Below are 22,961 nucleotides of genomic sequence, written 5' to 3'. Positions count from 1 at the left end.
GTGTGTTGCAGTCCATCACTGAGGCACATGTGGCTGCTAAATGTTTGTTGCAGTCCATCAGTGAGGCACATGTGGCTGTTGCAGGTGTGTTGCATTCCATCAGTGAGACACATGTGCCTGCTGCATGTGTGTTGCAGTCCATTAGTAAGGTACATGTGGCTGTTGCAGGTGTTTTGCAGTCCATCAGTGAGGCAAATGTGGCTGTTGCAGGTGTGCTGCAGTCCATCAGTGAAGCACATGTATCTGTTGCAGGTGTGTTGCAGTCCATCAGTGAGGCACATGTAGCTGTTGCAGGTGTGTTGCAGTCCATCACTGAGGCACATGTGGCTGCTAAAGGTGTGCTGCAGTCCATCAGTGAGACACATGTGGCTGCTGCAGGTGTGTTGCAGTCCATCCGTGAGACACATGTGGCTGCTGCAGTCCATCAGTGAGACACATGTGCTTGCTGCAAGTGTATTGCAGTCCATCAGTGAGACACATATGGCTGTTGCAGTCCATCAGTGAGGCAAATGTGGCTGCTAAAGGTGTGTTGCAGTCCATCAGTGAGACACATGTGGCTGCTGCAGGTGTGTTGCAGTCCATCAGTGAGACACATGTGGCTGCTGCAGTCCATCAGTGAGACACATGTGCCTGCTGCAAGTGTGTTGCAGTCCATCAGTGAGACACATGTGGCTGTTGCAGTCCATCAGTGAGGCACATGTGGCTGTTGCAGGTGTGTTGCAGTCCATCAGTGAGGCACATGTGGCTGTTGCAGGTGTGTTGCAGTCCATCAGTGAGGCACATGTGGCTGTTGCAGGTGTGTGTTGCAGTCCATCAGTGAGGCACATGTGGCTGCTGCAGGTGTGTTGCAGTCCATCAGTGAGGCACATGTGGCTGCTGCAGGTGTGTTGCAGTCCATCAGAGAGGCACATGTGGCTGTTGCAGGTGTGTTGTAGTACATCAGTGAGGCACATGTGGCTGTTGCATGTGTGTTGCAGTCCATCAGTGAGACACGTTTGGCTGTTGCAGGTGTGTTGCAGTCCATCAGTGAGACACATGTGGCTGATGCACGTGTGTAGCAGTCCATCAGTTAGACACATGTGGCTGCTTCAGATGTGTTGCAGTCCATCAGTGAGACACATAAGGCTGCTGCAGGTGTGTAGTAGCCCATCAGTGAGACACATGTGGCTGCTGCAGTCCATCAGTGAGGCACATGTGGCTGCTGCAGGTGTGTTGCAGTCCATCAGTGAGACACATGTGGCTGTTGCAATCCATCAGTGAGGCACATGTGGCTGTTTCAGGTGTGTTGCAGTCCATCAGTGAGGCACATGTGGCTGTTGCTGGTGTGTTGCAGTCCATCAGTGAGGCACATGTGGCTGCTGCAGATGTGTTGCAGTCCATCAGTGAGGCACATGTGTCTGCTGCAGATGTGTTGCAGTCCATCAGTGAGACACATGTGGCTGTTGCAGGTGTGTTGCAGTCCATCAGTGAGGCACATGTGGCAGCTGCAGGTGTGTTGCAGTCCATCAGTGAGGCACATGTGGCTGCTGCAGGTGTGATGCAGTCCATCAGTGAGACACAGTTGGCTGCTGCAGATGTGTTGCAGTCCATCAGTGAAGCACATGTGGCTGCTGCAGGTGTGTTGCAGTCCATCAGTGAAGCACATGTGGCTGCTGCAGATCTGTTGCAGTCCATCAGTGAGGCACATGTGGCTGCTGCAGGTGTGTTGTAGTCCATCAGTGAGGCACATGTGGCTGCTGCAGGTGTGTTGCAGTCCATCAGTGAGGTACAGTTGGCTGCTGCAGATGTGTTGCAGTCCATCAGTGAGACACATGTGACTGTTGCAGGTGTGTTGCAGTCCATCAGTGAGGAACATGTGGCTGCTGCAGGTGTGTTGCAGTCCATCAGTGAGGCACATGTGGATGCTTCAGGTGTGTTGCAGTCCATCAGTGAGGCACAGTTGGCTGCTGCAGATGTGTTGCAGTCCATCAGTGAAGCACATGTGGCTGCTGCAGGTGTGTTGCAGTCCATCAGTGAAGCACATGTGGCTGCTGCAGATGTGTTGCAGTCCATCAGTGAAGCACATGTGGCTGCTGCAGGTGTGTTGCAGTCCATCAGTGAGGCACATGTGGCTGCTGCAGGTGTGTTGCAGTCCATTAGTGAGGTACATGTGGCTGTTGCAGGTGTTTTGCACTCCATCATTGAGGCACATGTGGCTGTTGCAGGTGTGTTGCAGTCCATCAGTGAGGCACATGTGGCTGTTGCAGGTGTGTTGCAGTCCATCAGTGAAGCACATGTGGCTGTTGCAGGTGTGTTGCAGTCCATCAGTGAGGCACATGTGGCTGTTGCAGGTGTGTTGCAGTCCATCACTGAGGCACATGTGGCTGCTAAATGTTTGTTGCAGTCCATCAGTGAGGCACATGTGGCTGTTGCAGGTGTGTTGCATTCCATCAGTCAGACACATGTGCCTGCTGCATGTGTGTTGCAGTCCATTAGTAAGGTACATGTGGCTGTTGCAGGTGTTTTGCAGTCCATCAGTGAGGCAAATGTGGCTGTTGCAGGTGTGCTGCAGTCCATCAGTGAAGCACATGTATCTGTTGCAGGTGTGTTGCAGTCCATCAGTGAGGCACATGTAGCTGTTGCAGGTGTGTTGCAGTCCATCACTGAGGCACATGTGGCTGCTAAAGGTGTGCTGCAGTCCATCAGTGAGACACATGTGGCTGCTGCAGGTGTGTTGCAGTCCATCCGTGAGACACATGTGGCTGCTGCAGTCCATCAGTGAGACACATGTGCTTGCTGCAAGTGTATTGCAGTCCATCAGTGAGACACATATGGCTGTTGCAGTCCATCAGTGAGGCAAATGTGGCTGCTAAAGGTGTGTTGCAGTCCATCAGTGAGACACATGTGGCTGCTGCAGGTGTGTTGCAGTCCATCAGTGAGACACATGTGGCTGCTGCAGTCCATCAGTGAGACACATGTGCCTGCTGCAAGTGTGTTGCAGTCCATCAGTGAGACACATGTGGCTGTTGCAGTCCATCAGTGAGGCACATGTGGCTGTTGCAGGTGTGTTGCAGTCCAAAAGTGAGGCACATGTGCCTGCTGCAGGTGTGTTGCAGTCCATCAGTGAGGCACATGTGGCTGTTGCAGGTGTGTTGCAGTCCATCAGTGAGGCACATGTGGCTGCTGCAGATGTGATGCAGTCCATCAGTGAGACACATGTGGCTGCTGCAGTCCATCAGTGAGACACATGTGCCTGCTGCAAGTGTGTTGCAGTCCATCAGTGAGACACATGTGGCTGTTGCAGTCCATCAGTGAGGCACATGTGGCTGCTAAAGGTGTGTTGCAGTCCATCAGTGAGACACATGTGGCTGCTGCAGGTGTGTTGCAGTCCATCAGTGAGACACATGTGGCTGCTGCAGTCCATCAGTGAGACACATGTGCCTGCTGCAAGTGTGTTGCAGTCCATCAGTGAGACACATGTGGCTGTTGCAGGTGTGTTGCAGTCCATCACTGAGGCACATGTGGCTGCTAAAGGTGTGCTGCAGTCCATCAGTGAGACACATGTGGCTGCTGCAGGTGTGTTGCAGTCCATCCGTGAGACACATGTGGCTGCTGCAGTCCATCAGTGAGACACATGTGCTTGCTGCAAGTGTATTGCAGTCCATCAGTGAGACACATATGGCTGTTGCAGTCCATCAGTGAGGCAAATGTGGCTGCTAAAGGTGTGTTGCAGTCCATCAGTGAGACACATGTGGCTGCTGCAGGTGTGTTGCAGTCCATCAGTGAGACACATGTGGCTGCTGCAGTCCATCAGTGAGACACATGTGCCTGCTGCAAGTGTGTTGCAGTCCATCAGTGAGACACATGTGGCTGTTGCAGTCCATCAGTGAGGCACATGTGGATGTTGCAGGTGTGTTGCAGTCCATCAGTGAGGCACATGTGGCTGTTGCAGGTGTGTTGCAGTCCATCAGTGAGGCACATGTGGCTGTTGCAGGTGTGTGTTGCAGTCCATCAGTGAGGCACATGTGGCTGCTGCAGGTGTGTTGCAGTCCATCAGTGAGGCACATGTGGCTGCTGCAGGTGTGTTGCAGTCCATCAGAGAGGCACATGTGGCTGTTGCAGGTGTGTTGTAGTACATCAGTGAGGCACATGTGGCTGTTGCATGTGTGTTGCAGTCCATCAGTGAGACACGTTTGGCTGTTGCAGGTGTGTTGCAGTCCATCAGTGAGACACATGTGGCTGATGCACGTGTGTAGCAGTCCATCAGTTAGACACATGTGGCTGCTTCAGATGTGTTGCAGTCCATCAGTGAGACACATAAGGCTGCTGCAGGTGTGTAGTAGTCCATCAGTGAGACACATGTGGCTGCTGCAGTCCATCAGTGAGGCACATGTGGCTGCTGCAGGTGTGTTGCAGTCCATCAGTGAGACACATGTGGCTGTTGCAATCCATCAGTGAGGCACATGTGGCTGTTTCAGGTGTGTTGCAGTCCATCAGTGAGGCACATGTGGCTGTTACAGGTGTGTTGCAGTCCATCAGTGAGGCACATGTGGCTGCTGCAGATGTGTTGCAGTCCATCAGTGAGGCACATGTGTCTGCTGCAGATGTGTTGCAGTCCATCAGTGAGACACATGTGGCTGTTGCAGGTGTGTTGCAGTCCATCAGTGAGGCACATGTGGCAGCTGCAGGTGTGTTGCAGTCCATCAGTGAGGCACATGTGGCTGCTGCAGGTGTGATGCAGTCCATCAGTGAGACACAGTTGGCTGCTGCAGATGTGTTGCAGTCCATCAGTGAAGCACATGTGGCTGCTGCAGGTGTGTTGCAGTCCATCAGTGAAGCACATGTGGCTGCTGCAGATCTGTTGCAGTCCATCAGTGAGGCACATGTGGCTGCTGCAGGTGTGTTGTAGTCCATCAGTGAGGCACATGTGGCTGCTGCAGGTGTGTTGCAGTCCATCAGTGAGGTACAGTTGGCTGCTGCAGATGTGTTGCAGTCCATCAGTGAGACACATGTCACTGTTGCAGGTGTGTTGCAGTCCATCAGTGAGGCACATGTGGCTGCTGCAGGTGTGTTGCAGTCCATCAGTGAGGCACATGTGGATGCTTCAGGTGTGTTGCAGTCCATCAGTGAGGCACAGTTGGCTGCTGCAGATGAGTTGCAGTTTATCAGTGAAGCACATGTGGCTGCTGCAGGTGTGTTGCAGTCCATCAGTGAAGCACATGTGGCTGCTGCAGATGTGTTGCAGTCCATCAGTGAAGCACATGTGGCTGCTGCAGGTGTGTTGCAGTCCATCAGTGAGGCACATGTGGCTGCTGCAGGTGTGTTGCAGTCCATTAGTGAGGTACATGTGGCTGTTGCAGGTGTTTTGCACTCCATCATTGAGGCACATGTGGCTGTTGCAGGTGTGTTGCAGTCCATCAGTGAGGCACATGTGGCTGTTGCAGGTGTGTTGCAGTCCATCAGTGAAGCACATGTGGCTGTTGCAGGTGTGTTGCAGTCCATCAGTGAGGCACATGTGGCTGTTGCAGGTGTGTTGCAGTCCATCACTGAGGCACATGTGGCTGCTAAATGTTTGTTGCAGTCCATCAGTGAGGCACATGTGGCTGTTGCAGGTGTGTTGCATTCCATCAGTCAGACACATGTGCCTGCTGCATGTGTGTTGCAGTCCATTAGTAAGGTACATGTGGCTGTTGCAGGTGTTTTGCAGTCCATCAGTGAGGCAAATGTGGCTGTTGCAGGTGTGCTGCAGTCCATCAGTGAAGCACATGTATCTGTTGCAGGTGTGTTGCAGTCCATCAGTGAGGCACATGTAGCTGTTGCAGGTGTGTTGCAGTCCATCACTGAGGCACATGTGGCCGCTAAAGGTGTGCTGCAGTCCATCAGTGAGACACATGTGGCTGCTGCAGGTGTGTTGCAGTCCATCCGTGAGACACATGTGGCTGCTGCAGTCCATCAGCGAGACACATGTGCTTGCTGCAAGTGTATTGCAGTCCATCAGTGAGACACATATGGCTGTTGCAGTCCATCAGTGAGGCAAATGTGGCTGCTAAAGGTGTGTTGCAGTCCATCAGTGAGACACATGTGGCTGCTGCAGGTGTGTTGCAGTCCATCAGTGAGACACATGTGGCTGCTGCAGGTGTGTTGCAGTCCATCAGTGAGACACATGTGGCTGCTGCAGGCCATCAGTGAGACACATGTGCCTGCTGCAAGTGTGTTGCAGTCCATCAGTGAGACACATGTGGCTGTTGCAGTCCATCAGTGAGGCACATGTGGCTGTTGCAGGTGTGTTGCAGTCCAAAAGTGAGGCACATGTGCCTGCTGCAGGTGTGTTGCAGTCCATCAGTGAGGCACATGTGGCTGTTGCAGGTGTGTTGCAGTCCATCAGTGAGGCACATGTGGCTGCTGCAGATGTGATGCAGTCCATCAGTGAGACACATGTGGCTGCTGCAGTCCATCAGTGAGACACATGTGCCTGCTGCAAGTGTGTTGCAGTCCATCAGTGAGACACATGTGGCTGTTGCAGTCCATCAGTGAGGCACATGTGGCTGCTAAAGGTGTGTTGCTGTCCATCAGTGAGACACATGTGGCTGCTGCAGGTGTGTTGCAGTCCATCAGTGAGACACATGTTGCTGCTGCAGTCCATCAGTGAGACACATGTGCCTGCTGCAAGTGTGTTGCAGTCCATCAGTGAGACACATGTGGCTGTTGCAGGTGTGTTGCAGTCCAAAAGTGAGGCACATGTGCCTGCTGCAGGTGTGTTGCAGACCATCAGTGAGGCATATATGGCTGTTGCAGGTGTGTTGCAGTCCATCAGTGAGGCACATATGGCTGCTGCAGATGTGTTGCAGTCCTTCAGTGAAGCACATATGGCTGCTGCAGATGTGTTGCAGTCCATCAATGAGGCTCATGTGGCTGCTGCAGATGTGTTGCAGTCCATAAGTGAAGCATATGTGGCTGCTGCAGGTGTGTTGCAGTCCATCAGTGAGGCACATGTAGCTGCTGCAGATGTGTTGCAGTCTTTCAGTGAGGCACATGTGGCAACTGCAGTCCATCAGTGAGGCACATGTGGCTGCTGCAGGTGTTTAGCAGTCCATCAGTGAGACACATGTGGCTGTTGCAGTCCATCAGTGAGACACATGTGGCTGCTGCAGGTGTGTTGCAGTCCATCAGTGAGACACATGTGGCTGCTGCTGTCCATCAGTGAGACACATGTGCCTGCTGCAAGTGTGTTGCAGTCTATCAGTGAGACACATGTGGCAGTTGCAATCCATCAGTGAGGCACATGTGGCTGTTGCAGGTGTGTTGCAGTCCATCAGTGAGGCACATGTGGCTGTTGCAGGTGTGTTGCAGTCCATCAGTGAGGCACATGTGTCTGCTGCAGATGTGTTGCAGTCTATCAGTGAGGCACATGTGGCTGTTGCAGGTGTGTTGCAGTCCATCAGAGAGGCACATGTGGCTGTTGCAGGTGTGTTGCAGTCCATCAGTGAGGCACATGTGGCTGTTGCAGGTGTGTTGCAGTCCAACAGTGAGGCACATGTGGCTGTTGCAGGTGTGTGTTGCAGTCCATCAGTGAGGCACATGTGGCTGCTGCAGGTGTGTTGCAGTCCATCAGTGAGGCACATGTGGCTAGTGCAGGTGTGTTGCAGTCCATCAGAGAGGCACATGTGGCTGTTGCAGGTGTGTTGCAGTACATCAGTGTGGCACATGTGGCTGTTGCATGTGTGTTGTAGTCCATCAGTGAGACACGTTTGGCTGTTGCAGGTGTGTTGCAGTCCATCAGTGAGACACATGTGGCTGATGCAGGTGGGTAGCAGTCCATCAGTTAGACACATGTGGCTGCTTCAGATGTGTTGCAGTCCATCAGTGAGACACATAAGGCTGCTGCAGGTGTGTAGTAGTCCATCAGTGAGACACATGTGGCTGCTGCAGTCCATCAGTGAGACACATGTGGCTGCTGCAGGTGTGTTGCAGTCCATCAGTGAGACACATGTGGCTGTTGCAATCCATCAGTGAGGCACATGTGGCTGTTTCAGATGTGTTGCAGTCCATCAGTGAGACACATAAGGCTGCTGCAGGTGTGTAGTAGTCCATCAGTGAGACACATGTGGCTGCTGCAGTCCATCAGTGAGACACATGTGGCTGTTGCATGTGTGTTGCAGTCCATCAGTGAGACACGTTTGGCTGTTGCAGGTGTGTTGCAGTCCATCAGTGAGGCACATGTGGCTGTTGCAGGTGTGTTGCAGTCCATCAGTGAGGCACATGTGGCTGCTGCAGATGTGTTGCAGTCCATCAGTGAGGCACATGTGTCTGCTGCAGATGTGTTGCAGTCCATCAGTGAGACACATGTGGCTGTTGCAGGTGTGTTGCAGTCCCTCAGTGAGGCACATGTGGCAGCTGCAGGTGTGTTGCAGTCCATCAGTGAGGCACATGTGGCTGCTGCAGGTGTGATGCAGTCCATCAGTGAGACACAGTTGGCTGCTGCAGATGTGTTGCAGTCCATCAGTGAGACACATGTGACTGTTGCAGGTGTGTTGCAGTCCATCAGTGAGGCACATGTGGCTGCTGCAGGTGTGTTGCAGTCCATCAGTGAGGCACATGTGGATGCTGCAGGTGTGTTGCAGTCCATCAGTGAGGCACAGTTGGCTGCTGCAGATGTGTTGCAGTCCATCAGTGAAGCACATGTGGCTGCTGCAGATGTGTTGCAGTCCATCAGTGAAGCACATGTGGCTGCTGCAGATGTGTTGCAGTCCATCAGTGAAGCACATGTGGCTGCTGCAGGTGTGTTGCAGTCCATCAGTGAGGCACATGTGGCTGCTGCAGGTGTGTTGCAGTCCATTAGTGAGGTACATGTGGTTGTTGCAGGTGTTTTGCAGTCCATTATTGAGGCACATGTGGCTGTTGCAGGTGTGTTGCAGTCCATCAGTGAGGCACATGTGGCTGTTGCAGGTGTGTTGCAGTCCATCAGTGAAGCACATGTGGCTGTTGCAGGTGTGTTGCAGTCCATCACTGAGGCACATGTGGCTGCTAAATGTTTGTTGCAGTCCATCAGTAAGGCACATGTGGCTGTTGCAGGTGTGTTGCATTCCATCAGTGAGACACATGTGCCTGCTGCATGTGTGTTGCAGTCCATTAGTGAGGTACATGTGGCTGTTGCAGGTGTTTTGCAGTCCATCAGTGAGGCACATGTGGCGGTTGCAGGTGTATTGCAGTCCATCAGTGAGGCACATGTGGCTGTTGCAGGTGTGTTACAGTCCATCACTGAGGCACATGTGTCTGCTAAAGGTGTGTTGCAGTCCATCAGTGAGACACATGTGGCTGCTGCAGGTGTGTTGTAGTCCATCAGTGAGACACATGTGGCTGCTGCAGTCCATCAGCGAGACACATGTGCCTGCTGCAAGTGTGTTGCAGTCCATCAGTGAGACACATGTGGCTGTTGCAGTCCATCAGTGAGGCACATGTGGCTGCTAAAGGTTTGTTGCAGTCCATCAGTGAGACACATGTGGCTGCTGCAGGTGTGTTGCAGTCCATCAGTGAGACACATGTGGCTGCTGCAGTCCATCAGTGAGACACATGTGCCTGCTGCAAGTGTGTTGCAGTCCATCAGTGAGACACATGTGGCTGTTGCAGTCCATCAGTGAAGCACATGTGGCTGTTGCAGGTGTGTTGCAGTCCAAAAGTGAGGCACATGTGGCTGTTGCAGGTGTGTTGCAGTCCATCAGTGAGGCACATGTGGCTGCTGCAGGAGTGTAGCAGTCCATCAGTGAGGCACATGTGTCTGCTGCAGGTGTGTTGCAGTCCATCAGTGAGGCACAGTTGACTGCTACAGATGTGTTGCAGTCCATCAGTGAAGCACATGTGGCTGCTGCAGGTGTGTTGCAGTCCATCAGTGAGGCACATGTGGCTGTTGCAGGTGTGTTGCAGTCCATCAGAGAGGCACATGTGGCTGCTGCTGATGTGTTGCAGTCCATCAGAGAGGCACATGTGGCTGTTGCAGGTGTGTTGCAGTCCATCAGTGAGGCACATGTGGCTGTTGCAGGTGTTTTGCAGTCCATCAGTGAGGCACATGTGGCTGCTGCAGGTGTGTTGCAGTCCATCAGAGAGGCACATGTGGCTGTTGCAGGTGTGTTGCAGTACATCAGTGAGGCACATGTGGCTGTTGCATGTGTGTTGCAGTCCATCAGTGAGACACGTGTGGCTGTTGCAGGTGTGTTGCAGTCCATCAGTGAGACACATATGGCTGCTGCAGGTGTGTAGCAGTCCATCAGTGAGACACATGTGGCTGCTGCAGATGTGTTGCAGTCCATCAGTGAGACACATGTGGCTGCTGCAGGTGTTTAGCAGTTCATCAGTGAGACACATGTGGCTGCTGCAGTCCATCAGTGAGACACATGTGGCTGCTGCAGGTGTGTTGCAGTCCATCAGTGAGACATATGTGGCTGTTGCAGTCCATCAGTGAGGCACATGTGGCTGTTGCAGGTGTGTTGCAGTCCATCAGTGAGGCACATGTGGCTGTTGCAGGTGTGTTGCAGTCCATCAGTGAGGCACATGTGGCTGCTGCAGATGTGTTGTTGTCCATCAGTGAGGCACATGTGTCTGCTGCAGGTGTGTTGCAGTCCATCAGTGAGGCACATGTGGCTGCTGCAGATGTGTTGCAGTCTATAAGTGAAGCACATGTGGCTGCTGCAGGTGTGTTGCAGTCCATCATTGAGGCACATGTAGCTGCTGCAGATGTGTTGCAGTCCTTCAGTGAGGCACATGTGGCAACTGCAGTCCATCAGTGAGGCACATGTGGCTGCTGCAGTCCTTCAGTGAGGCACATGTGGCTGCTGCAGTCCTCCAGTGAGGCACATGTGGCTGCTGCAGATGTGTTGCAGTTCTTCAGTGAGGCACATGTGGCTACTGCAGTCCATCAGTGAGGCACATGTGGCTGCTGCAGTCCTTCAGTGAGGCACATGTGGCTGCTGCAGTCCATCAGTGAGGCACATGTGGCTGCTGCAGTCCATCAGTGAGGCACATTTGGCTGCTGCAGTCCATCAGTGAGGCACATGTGGCTGCTGCAGTCCATCAGTGAGGCACATGTGGCTGCTGCAGTCCTTCAGTGAGGCACATGTGGCTGCTGCAGTCCTACAGTGAGGCACATGTGGCTGCTGCAGTCCTACAGTGAGGCACATGTGGCTGCTGCAGTCCATCAGTGAGGCACACATGGCTGTTGCAGGTGTGTAGCAGTCCATCAGTGAGGCACATGTGTCTGCTGCAGGTGTGTTGCAGTCCATCAGTGAGGCACAGTTGACTGCTGCAGATGTGTTGCAGTCCATCAGTGAAGCACATGTGGCTGCTGCAGGTGTGTTGCAGTCCTTCAGTGAGGCACATGTGGTTGTTGCAGGTGTGTTGCAGTCCATCAGTGAGGCACATGTGGCTGTTGCAGGTGTGTTGCAGTCCATCAGTGAGGCACATGTGGCTGCTGCTGATGTGTTGCAGTCCATCAGAGAGGCACATGTGGCTGTTGCAGGTGTGTTGCAGTCCATCAGTGAGGCACATGTGGCTGTTGCAGGTGTGTTGCAGTCCATCAGTGAGGCACATGTGGCTGCTGCAGGTGTGTTGCAGTCCATCAGAGAGGCACATGTGGCTGTTGCAGGTGTGTTGCAGTACATCAGTGAGGCACATGTGGCTGTTGCATGTGTGTTGCAGTCCATCAGTGAGACACGTGTGGCTGTTGCAGGTGTGTTGCAGTCCATCAGTGAGACACATGTGGCTGCTGCAGGTGTGTAGCAGTCCATCAGTGAGACACATGTGGCTGCTACAGGTGTTTAGCAGTTCATCAGTGAGACACATGTGGCTGCTGCAGTCCTTCAGTGAGGCACATGAGGCTGCTGCAGTCCTTCAGTGAGGCACAGGTGGTTGTTGCAGGTGTGTTGCAGTCCATCAGTGAGGCACATGTGGCTGCTGCAGGAGTGTAGCAGTCCATCAGTGAGGCACAGTTGACGGCTGCAGATGTGTTGCAGTCCATCAGTGAAGCACATGTGGCTGCTGCAGGTGTGTTGCAGTCCATCAGTGAGCCACATGTGGCTGTTGCAGGTGTGTTGCAGTCCATCAGTGAGGCACATGTGGCTGCTGCTGATGTGTTGCAGTCCATCAGAGAGGCACATGTGGCTGTTGCAGGTGTGTTGCAGTCCATCAGTGTGCACATGTGGCTGTTGCAGGTGTTTTGCAGTCCATCAGTGAGCCACATGTGGCTGCTGCAGGTGTGTTGCAGTCCATCAGAGAGGCACATGTGGCTGTTGCAGGTGTGTTGCAGTACATCAGTGAGGCACATGTGGCTGTTGCATTTGTGTTGCAGTCCATCAGTGAGACACGTGTGGCTGTTGCAGGTGTGTTGCAGTCCATCAGTGAGACACATGTGGCTGCTGCAGGTGTGTAGCAGTCCATCAGTGAGACACATGTGGCTGCTGCAGATGTGTTGCAGTCCATCAGTGAGACACATGTGGCTGCTGCAGGTGTTTAGCAGTTCATCAGTGAGACACATGTGGCTGCTGCAGTCCATCAGTGAGACACATGTGGCTGCTGCAGGTGTGTTGCAGTCCATCAGTGAGACATATGTGGCTGTTGCAGTCCATCAGTGAGGCACATGTGGCTGTTGCAGGTGTGTTGCAGTCCATCAGTGAGGCACATGTGGCTGTTGCAGGTGTGTTGCAGTCCATCAGTGAGGCACATGTGGCTGCTGCAGATGTGTTGTTGTCCATCAGTGAGGCACATGTGTCTGCTGCAGGTGTGTTGCAGTCCATCAGTGAGACACATGTGGCTTTTGCAGGTGTGTTGCAGTCCATCAGTGAGGCACATGTGGCTGCTGCAGGTGTGTTGCAGTCCATCAGAGAGGCACATGTGGCTGTTGCAGGTGTGTTGCAGTCCATCAGTGAGGCACATGTGGCTGTTGCAGGTGTGTTGCAGTCCATCAGTGAGGCACATGTGGCTGTTGCAGGTGTGATGCAGTACATCAGTGAGGCACATGTGGCTGTTGCATGTGTGTTGCAGTCCATCAGTGAGACACGTTTGGCTGTTGCAATCCATCAGTGAGGCACATGTGGCTGTTGCATGTGTGTTGCTGTCCATCAGTGAGGCACATGTGTCTGCTGCAGATGTGTTGCAGTCCATCAGTGAGACACATGTGGCTTTTGCAGGTGTGTTGCAGTCCATCAGTGAGGCACATGTGGCTGTTGCAGGTGTGTTGCAGTCCATCAGAGAGGCACATGTGGCTGTTGCAGGTGTGTTGCAGTCCATCAGCGAGGCACATGTGGCTGTTGCAGGTGTGTTGCAGTCCATCAGTGAGGCACAGTTGACTGCTGCAGATGTGTTGCAGTCCATCAGTGAAGCACATGTGGCTGCTGCAGGTGTGTTGCATTCCATCAGTGAGGCACATGTGGCTGTTGCAGGTGTGTTGCAGTCCATCAGTGAGGCACATGTGGCTGCTGCTGATGTGTTGCAGTCCATCAGAGAGGCACATGTAGCTGTTGCAGGTGTGTTGCAGTCCATCAGTGAGGCACATGTGGCTGTTGCAGGTGTTTTGCAGTCCATCAGTGAGGCACATGTGGCTGCTGCAGGTGTGTTGCAGTCCATCAGAGAGACACATGTGTCTGCTGCAGGTGTGTTGCAGTCCATCAGTGAGGCACATGTGTCTGCTGCAGGTGTGTTGCAGTCCATCAGTGAGGCACAGTTGACTGCTGCAGATGTGTTGCAGTCCATCAGTGAAGCACATGTGGCTGCTGCAGGTGTGTTGCAATCAATCAGTGAGACACATGTGGCTGTTGCAGGTGTGTTGCTGTCCATCAGTGAGGCACATCTGGCAGTTGCAGGTGTGTTGCAGTCCATCAGTGAGGCACATGTGGCTGCTGCAGGTGTTTAGCAGTTCATCAGTGAGACACATGTGGCTGCTGCAGTCCATCAGTGAGACACATGTGGCTGCTGCAGGTGTGTTGCAGTCCATCAGTGAGACATATGTGGCTGTTGCAGTCCATCAGTGAGGCACATGTGGCTGTTGCAGGTGTGTTGCAGTCCATCAGTGAGGCACATGTGTCTGCTGCAGGTGTGTTGCAGTCCATCAGTGAGACACATGTGGCTTTTGCAGGTGTGTTGCAGTCCATCAGTGAGGCACATGTGGCTGCTGCAGGTGTGTTGCAGTCCATCAGAGAGGCACATGTGGCTGTTGCAGGTGTGTTGCAGTCCATCAGTGAGGCACATGCGGCTGTTGCAGGTGTGTTGCAGTCCATCAGTGAGGCACATGTGGCTGTTGCAGGTGTGATGCAGTACATCATTGAGGCACATGTGGCTGTTGCATGTGTGTTGCAGTCCATCAGTGAGACACGTTTGGCTGTTGCAATCCATCAGTGAGGCACATGTGGCTGTTGCATGTGTGTTGCTGTCCATCAGTGAGGCACATGTGGCTGTTGCAGGTGTGTTGCAGTCCATCAGTGAGGCACATGTGTCTGCTGCAGATGTGTTGCAGTCCATCAGTGAGACACATGTGGCTTTTGCAGGTGTGTTGCAGTCCATCAGTGAGGCACATGTGGCTGTTGCAGGTGTGTTGCAGTCCATCAGAGAGGCACATGTGGCTGTTGCAGGTGTGTTGCAGTCCATCAGCGAGGCACATGTGGCTGTTGCAGGTGTGTTGCAGTCCATCAGTGAGGCACAGTTGACTGCTGCAGATGTGTTGCAGTCCATCAGTGAAGCACATGTGGCTGCTGCAGGTGTGTTGCATTCCATCAGTGAGGCACATGTGGCTGTTGCAGGTGTGTTGCAGTCCATCAGTGAGGCACATGTGGCTGCTGCTGATGTGTTGCAGTCCATCAGAGAGGCACATGTAGCTGTTGCAGGTGTGTTGCAGTCCATCAGTGAGGCACATGTGGCTGTTGCAGGTGTTTTGCAGTCCATCAGTGAGGCACATGTGGCTGCTGCAGGTGTGTTGCAGTCCATCAGAGAGACACATGTGTCTGCTGCAGGTGTGTTGCAGTCCATCAGTGAGGCACATGTGTCTGCTGCAGGTGTGTTGCAGTCCATCAGTGAGGCACAGTTGACTGCTGCAGATGTGTTGCAGTCCATCAGTGAAGCACATGTGGCTGCTGCAGGTGTGTTGCAATCAATCAGTGAGACACATGTGGCTGTTGCAGGTGTGTTGCTGTCCATCAGTGAGGCACATCTGGCAGTTGCAGGTGTGTTGCAGTCCATCAGTGAGGCACATGTGGCTGCTGCAGATGTGTTGTTGTCCATCAGTGAGGCACATGTGTCTGCTGCAGATGTGTTGCAGTCCATCAGTGAGACACATGTGGCTGTTGCAGGTGTGTTGCAGTCCATCAGTGAGGCACATGTGGCTGCTGCAGGTGTGTTGCAGTCCATCAGAGAGGCTCATGTGGCTGTTGCAGGTGTGTTGCAGTACATCAGTGAGGCACATGTGGCTGTTGCATTTGTGTTGCAGTCCATCAGTGAGACACGTGTGGCTGTTGCAGGTGTGTTGCAGTCCATCAGTGAGACACATGTGGCTGCTGCAGGTGTGTAGCAGTCCATCAGTGAGACACATGTGGCTGCTGCAGATGTGTTGCAGTCCATCAGTGAGACACATGTGGCTGCTGCAGGTGTTTAGCAGTTCATCAGTGAGACACATGTGGCTGCTGCAGTCCATCAGTGAGACACATGTGGCTGCTGCAGGTGTTTAGCAGTTCATCAGTGAGACACATGTGGCTGCTGCAGTCCATCAGTGAGACACATGTGGCTGCTGCAGGTGTGTTGCAGTCCATCAGTGAGACATATGTGGCTGTTGCAGTCCATCAGTGAGGCACATGTGGCTGTTGCAGGTGTGTTGCAGTCCATCAGTGAGGCACATGTGGCTGTTGCAGGTGTGTTGCAGTCCATCAGTGAGGCACATGTGGCTGCTGCAGATGTGTTGTTGTCCATCAGTGAGGCACATGTGTCTGCTGCAGGTGTGTTGCAGTCCATCAGTGAGACACATGTGGCTTTTGCAGGTGTGTTGCAGTCCATCAGTGAGGCACATGTGGCTGCTGCAGGTGTGTTGCAGTCCATCAGAGAGGCACATGTGGCTGTTGCAGGTGTGTTGCAGTCCATCAGTGAGGCACATGTGGCTGTTGCAGGTGTGTTGCAGTCCATCAGTGAGGCACATGTGGCTGTTGCAGGTGTGATGCAGTACATCAGTGAGGCACATGTGGCTGTTGCATGTGTGTTGCAGTCCATCAGTGAGACACGTTTGGCTGTTGCAATCCATCAGTGAGGCACATGTGGCTGTTGCATGTGTGTTGCTGTCCATCAGTGAGGCACATGTGTCTGCTGCAGATGTGTTGCAGTCCATCAGTGAGACACATGTGGCTTTTGCAGGTGTGTTGCAGTCCATCAGTGAGGCACATGTGGCTGTTGCAGGTGTGTTGCAGTCCATCAGAGAGGCACATGTGGCTGTTGCAGGTGTGTTGCAGTCCATCAGCGAGGCACATGTGGCTGTTGCAGGTGTGTTGCAGTCCATCAGTGAGGCACAGTTGACTGCTGCAGATGTGTTGCAGTCCATCAGTGAAGCACATGTGGCTGCTGCAGGTGTGTTGCATTCCATCAGTGAGGCACATGTGGCTGTTGCAGGTGTGTTGCAGTCCATCAGTGAGGCACATGTGGCTGCTGCTGATGTGTTGCAGTCCATCAGAGAGGCACATGTAGCTGTTGCAGGTGTGTTGCAGTCCATCAGTGAGGCACATGTGGCTGTTGCAGGTGTTTTGCAGTCCATCAGTGAGGCACATGTGGCTGCTGCAGGTGTGTTGCAGTCCATCAGAGAGACACATGTGTCTGCTGCAGGTGTGTTGCAGTCCATCAGTGAGGCACATGTGTCTGCTGCAGGTGTGTTGCAGTCCATCAGTGAGGCACAGTTGACTGCTGCAGATGTGTTGCAGTCCATCAGTGAAGCACATGTGGCTGCTGCAGGTGTGTTGCAATTGTTACGAACCCGGATCCAACGTCCGAGCCTGGAGCAGTGACAAACACGCCATCTGTGGGTCAGCTCCCGAAACCCCCGCCAAACGAACGACGACACCTAGTGAGGACAGCGTGTACTGGCCTCGAGGACCAGTTTCCAGTCTGGTTCAGCGCTCAACACCGCCGCTCCTGACCTCTGGTGAGGTGGTGCTCCGACGACAGCGCCATCTAGGGAGTGGATATGTCGGGCGTTTGTATCTGAGCCTGTGACTGTGGTGTATTAGTGTCCCGGTTATTAATGACGTGTCTGCTTACAGAGCCAACCTGGGACCACTGTGTTGAAGGTGTAGTCAGTCTACCCGAGGCAGCCAGTCTCCATACAGTGAAGTTTGCTGCAGCTGTCGTGACGTCGTCCCCCCGGAAGAACACTGTGGTGTGTTAAGCCTGCCAGTGGAGTGGCAGTGGAAGGATTTACCCGGGACCGACGTTTGGAGACGATAATCCACTGGGGTATTGAGGACAGGAGGGTGATTGGTGATATCACACGAGACTCCTGTCTAGGGCGTACCCCTTATATCGTTCGTGGAGTGGCCGTACCAGCCTTGGTGGCTCAGTACCTGCCAGCAGACCTGCTGGACGTGTGGTTGACGGCCTCCACGACGGTGCCCCCAGTGGACCTGTGTTGTGGCTGACCTGTGGCCAGGGTAGGCTCGGCGTTCTCCGAGGACACGTCTTGAGGCCACGAAGAAAGCACCGCGGACTCAGCACCTAGCTTCGAGGATCCATAGTCTCCAGCAGAAGACTACAGTGTTGATCCCCTTTGTAAAGTGTTAATACCCTTCCCCCTTGTGTACGTTTTACTTTTATATATTTAAATGGTGAAGGTTATATTATATTATATTAAGTTCTTACCTTTCTTTCCCTACTCCCTTTAAGTTACTTGCGTCACGGATCGCATCCCTTGATAGCCTCTACTGGCTTGGGGCCGGATATATATCTTCCTCTAACTACATCAGAGTAAGAACCCCGTTGCGTCCCGAGAGGGCCGTAACAGCAATCAATCAGTGAGACACATGTGGCTGTTGCAGGTGTGTTGCTGTCCATCAGTGAGGCACATCTGGCAGTTGCAGGTGTGTTGCAGTCCATCAGTGAGGCACATGTGGCTGCTGCAGGTGTTTAGCAGTTCATCAGTGAGACACATGTGGCTGCTGCAGTCCATCAGTGAGACACATGTGGCTGCTGCAGGTGTGTTGCAGTCCATCAGTGAGACATATGTGGCTGTTGCAGTCCATCAGTGAGGCACATGTGGCTGTTGCAGGTGTGTTGCAGTCCATCAGTGAGGCACATGTGGCTGTTGCAGGTGTGTTGCAGTCCATCAGTGAGGCACATGTGGCTGCTGCAGATGTGTTGTTGTCCATCAGTGAGGCACATGTGTCTGCTGCAGGTGTGTTGCAGTCCATCAGTGAGACACATGTGGCTTTTGCAGGTGTGTTGCAGTCCATCAGTGAGGCACATGTGGCTGCTGCAGGTGTGTTGCAGTCCATCAGAGAGGCACATGTGGCTGTTGCAGGTGTGTTGCAGTCCATCAGTGAGGCACATGCGGCTGTTGCAGGTGTGTTGCAGTCCATCAGTGAGGCACATGTGGCTGTTGCAGGTGTGATGCAGTACATCAGTGAGGCACATGTGGCTGTTGCATGTGTGTTGCAGTCCATCAGTGAGACACGTTTGGCTGTTGCAATCCATCAGTGAGGCACATGTGGCTGTTGCATGTGTGTTGCTGTCCATCAGTGAGGCACATGTGGCTGTTGCAGGTGTGTTGCAGTCCATCAGTGAGGCACATGTGTCTGCTGCAGATGTGTTCCAGTCCATCAGTGAGACACATGTGGCTTTTGCAGGTGTGTTGCAGTCCATCAGCGAGGCACATGTGGCTGTTGCAGGTGTGTTGCAGTCCATCAGTGAGGCACAGTTGACTGCTGCAGATGTGTTGCAGTCCATCAGTGAAGCACATGTGGCTGCTGCAGGTGTGTTGCATTCCATCAGTGAGGCACATGTGGCTGTTGCAGGTGTGTTGCAGTCCATCAGTGAGGCACATGTGGCTGCTGCTGATGTGTTGCAGTCCATCAGAGAGGCACATGTAGCTGTTGCAGGAGTGTTGCAGTCCATCAGTGAGGCACATGTGGCTGTTGCAGGTGTTTTGCAGTCCATCAGTGAGGCACATGTGGCTGCTGCAGGTGTGTTGCAGTCCATCAGAGAGACACATGTGTCTGCTGCAGGTGTGTTGCAGTCCATCAGTGAGGCACATGTGTCTGCTGCAGGTGTGTTGCAGTCCATCAGTGAGGCACAGTTGACTGCTGCAGATGTGTTGCAGTCCATCAGTGAAGCACATGGGGCTGCTGCAGGTGTGTTGCAATCAATCAGTGAGACACATGTGGCTGTTGCAGGTGTGTTGCTGTCCATCAGTGAGGCACATCTGGCAGTTGCAGTTGTGTTGCAGTCCATCAGTGAGGCACATGTGGCTGCTGTAGATGTGTTGTTGTCCATCAGTGAGGCACATGTGTCTGCTGCAGATGTGTTGCAGTCCATCAGTGAGACACATGCGGCTGTTGCAGGTGTGTTGCAGTCCATCAGTGAGGCACATGTGGCTGCTGCAGGTGTGTTGCAGTCCATCAGAGAGGCTCATGTGGCTGTTGCAGGTGTGTTGCAGTACATCAGTGAGGCACATGTGGCTGTTGCATTTGTGTTGCAGTCCATCAGTGAGACACGTGTGGCTGTTGCAGGTGTGTTGCAGTCCATCAGTGAGACACATGTGGCTGCTGCAGGTGTGTAGCAGTCCATCAGTGAGACACATGTGGCTGCTGCAGATGTGTTGCAGTCCATCAGTGAGACACATGTGGCTGCTGCAGGTGTTTAGCAGTTCATCAGTGAGACACATGTGGCTGCTGCAGTCCATCAGTGAGACACATGTGGCTGCTGCAGGTGTGTTGCAGTCCATCAGTGAGACATATGTGGCTGTTGCAGTCCATCAGTGAGGCACATGTGGCTGTTGCAGGTGTGTTGCAGTCCATCAGTGAGGCACATGTGGCTGTTGCAGGTGTGTTGCAGTCCATCAGTGAGGCACATGTGGCTGCTGCAGATGTGTTGTTGTCCATCAGTGAGGCACATGTGTCTGCTGCAGGTGTGTTGCAGTCCATCAGTGAGACACATGTGGCTTTTGCAGGTGTGTTGCAGTCCAACAGTGAGGCACATGTGGCTGCTGCAGGTGTGTTGCAGTCCATCAGAGAGGCACATGTGGCTGTTGCAGGTGTGTTGCAGTCCATCAGTGAGGCACATGTGGCTGTTGCAGGTGTGTTGCAGTCCATCAGTGAGGCACATGTGGCTGTTGCAGGTGTGATGCAGTACATCAGTGAGGCACATGTGGCTGTTGCATGTGTGTTGCAGTCCATCAGTGAGACACGTTTGGCTGTTGCAATCCATCAGTGAGGCACATGTGGCTGTTGCATGTGTGTTGCTGTCCATCAGTGAGGCACATGTGGCTGTTGCAGGTGTGTTGCAGTCCATCAGTGAGGCACATGTGTCTGCTGCAGATGTGTTGCAGTCCATCAGTGAGACACATGTGGCTTTTGCAGGTGTGTTGCAGTCCATCAGTGAGGCACATGTGGCTGTTGCAGGTGTGTTGCAGTCCATCAGAGAGGCACATGTGGCTGTTGCAGGTGTGTTGCAGTCCATCAGCGAGGCACATGTGGCTGTTGCAGGTGTGTTGCAGTCCATCAGTGAGGAACAGTTGACTGCTGCAGAAGTGTTGCAGTCCATCAGTGAAGCACATGTGGCTGCTGCAGGTGTGTTGCATTCCATCAGTGAGGCACATGTGGCTGTTGCAGGTGTGTTGCAGTCCATCAGTGAGGCACATGTGGCTGCTGCTGATGTGTTGCAGTCCATCAGAGAGGCACATGTAGCTGTTGCAGGTGTGTTGCAGTCCATCAGTGAGGCACACGTGGCTGTTGCAGGTGTTTTGCAGTCCATCAGTGAGGCACATGTGGCTGCTGCAGGTGTGTTGCAGTCCATCAGAGAGACACATGTGTCTGCTGCAGGTGTGTTGCAGTCCATCAGTGAGGCACATGTGTCTGCTGCAGGTGTGTTGCAGTCCATCAGTGAGGCACAGTTGACTGCTGCAGATGTGTTGCAGTCCATCAGTGAAGCACATGTGGCTGCTGCAGGTTTGTTGCAATCAATCAGTGAGACACATGTGGCTGTTGCAGGTGTGTTGCTGTCCATCAGTGAGGCACATCTGGCAGTTGCAGGTGTGTTGCAGTCCATCAGTGAGGCACATGTGGCTGCTGCAGATGTGTTGTTGTCCATCAGTGAGGCACATGTGTCTGCTGCAGATGTGTTGCAGTCCATCAGTGAGACACATGTGGCTGTTGCAGGTGTGTTGCAGTCCATCAGTGAGGCACATGTGGCTGCTGCAGGTGTGTTGCAGTCCATCAGAGAGGCTCATGTGGCTGTTGCAGGTGTGTTGCAGTACATCAGTGAGGCACATGTGGCTGTTGCATGTGTGTTGCAGTCCATCAGTGAGACACGTGTGGCTGTTGCAGTCCATCAGTGAGACACATGTGGCTGCTGCAGGTGTGTAGCAGTCCATCAGTGAGACACATGTGGCTGCTGCAGTCCATTAGTGTGACACATGTGGCTGATGCAGGTGTGTTGCAGTCCATCAGTGAGACACATGTGGCTGTTGCAATCCATCAGTGAGGCACATGTGGCTGTTGCAGGTGTGTTGCAGTCCATCAGTGAGGCACATGTGGCTGTTGCAGGTGTGTTGCGGTCCATCAGTGAGGCACATGTGGCTGCTGCAGATGTGTTGTTGTCCATCAGTGAGGCACATGTGTCTGCTGCAGATGTGTTGCAGTCCATCAGTGAGACACATGTGGCTTTTGCAGGTGTGTTGCATTCCATCAGTGAGGCACATGTGGCTGTTGCAGGTGTGTTGCAGTCCAACAGAGAGGCACATGTGGCTGTTGCAGGTGTGTTGCAGTCCATCAGTGAGGCACATGTGGCTGTTGCAGGTGTGTTGCAGTCCATCAGTGAGGCACAGTTGACTGCTGCAGATGTGTTGCAGTCCATCAGTGAAGCACATGTGGCTGTTGCAGGTGTGTTGCATTCCATCAGTGAGGCACATGTGGCTGTTGCAGGTGTGTTGCAGTCCATCAGTGAGGCACATGTGGCTGCTGCTGATGTGTTGCAGTCCATCAGAGAGGCACATGTAGCTGTTGCAGGTGTGTTGCAGTCCATCAGTGAGGCACATGTGGCTGTTGCAGGTGTTTTGCAGTCCATCAGTGAGGCACATGTGGCTGCTGCAGGTGTGTTGCAGTCCATCAGAGAGACACATGTGTCTGCTGCAGGTGTGTTGCAGTCCATCAGTGAGGCACATGTGTCTGCTGCAGGTGTGTTGCAGTCCATCAGTGAGGCACAGTTGACTGCTGCAGATGTGTTGCAGTCCATCAGTGAAGCACATATGGCTGCTGCAGGTGTGTTGCAATCAATCAGTGAGACACATGTGGCTGTTGCAGGTGTGTTGCTGTCCATCAGTGAGGCACATCTGGCAGTTGCAGGTGTGTTGCAGTCCATCAGTGAGGCACATGTGGCTGCTGCAGGTGTGTTGCAGTCCATCAGTGAGGCACATGTGGCTGCTGCAGGTGTGTTGCAGTCCATCAGTGAGGTACAGTTGGCTGCTACAGATGTGTTGCAGTCCATCAGTGAGACACATGTGACTGTTGCAGGTGTGTTGCAGTCCATCAGTGAGGCACATGTGGCTGCTGCAGGTGTGTTGCAGTCCATCAGTGAGGCACATGTGGATGCTGCAGGTGTGTTGCAGTCCATCAGTGAGGCACAGTTGGCTGCTGCAGATGTGTTGCAGTCCATCAGTGAAGCACATGTGGCTGCTGCAGATGTGTTGCAGTCCATCAGTGAAGCACATGTGGCTGCTGCAGATGTGTTGCAGTCCATCAGTGAAGCACATGTGGCTGCTGCAG

General features: G+C 53.3%; 1 protein-coding gene across 1 annotated transcript in view; it reads left to right on the top strand.

The window, feature by feature from the left end:
- The window catches only part of LOC138361749 (uncharacterized), a gene marked incomplete at its 3' end in the record, with an annotated part of 54,403 nt that extends 33,635 nt beyond the window's left edge, over positions 1–20,768 (top strand). The window contains exons 7-9 of the mRNA XM_069320905.1: positions 5,046–5,171; positions 19,374–19,517; positions 20,643–20,768. Of these exons, the coding sequence (XP_069177006.1) occupies positions 5,046–5,171; positions 19,374–19,517; positions 20,643–20,768 (396 nt within the window). The remainder of the gene's footprint in view (positions 1–5,045; positions 5,172–19,373; positions 19,518–20,642) is intronic.
- Positions 20,769–22,961: the final 2,193 nt, after the last annotated feature.

The sequence above is a fragment of the Procambarus clarkii genome, unplaced genomic scaffold (assembly GCF_040958095.1).
Source record: "Procambarus clarkii isolate CNS0578487 unplaced genomic scaffold, FALCON_Pclarkii_2.0 HiC_scaffold_687, whole genome shotgun sequence".
NCBI lineage: Eukaryota > Metazoa > Arthropoda > Malacostraca > Decapoda > Cambaridae > Procambarus > Procambarus clarkii.
Note: the sequence above shows the minus strand (reverse complement) of the source record. Positions and strands in the feature narration are given on the sequence as shown.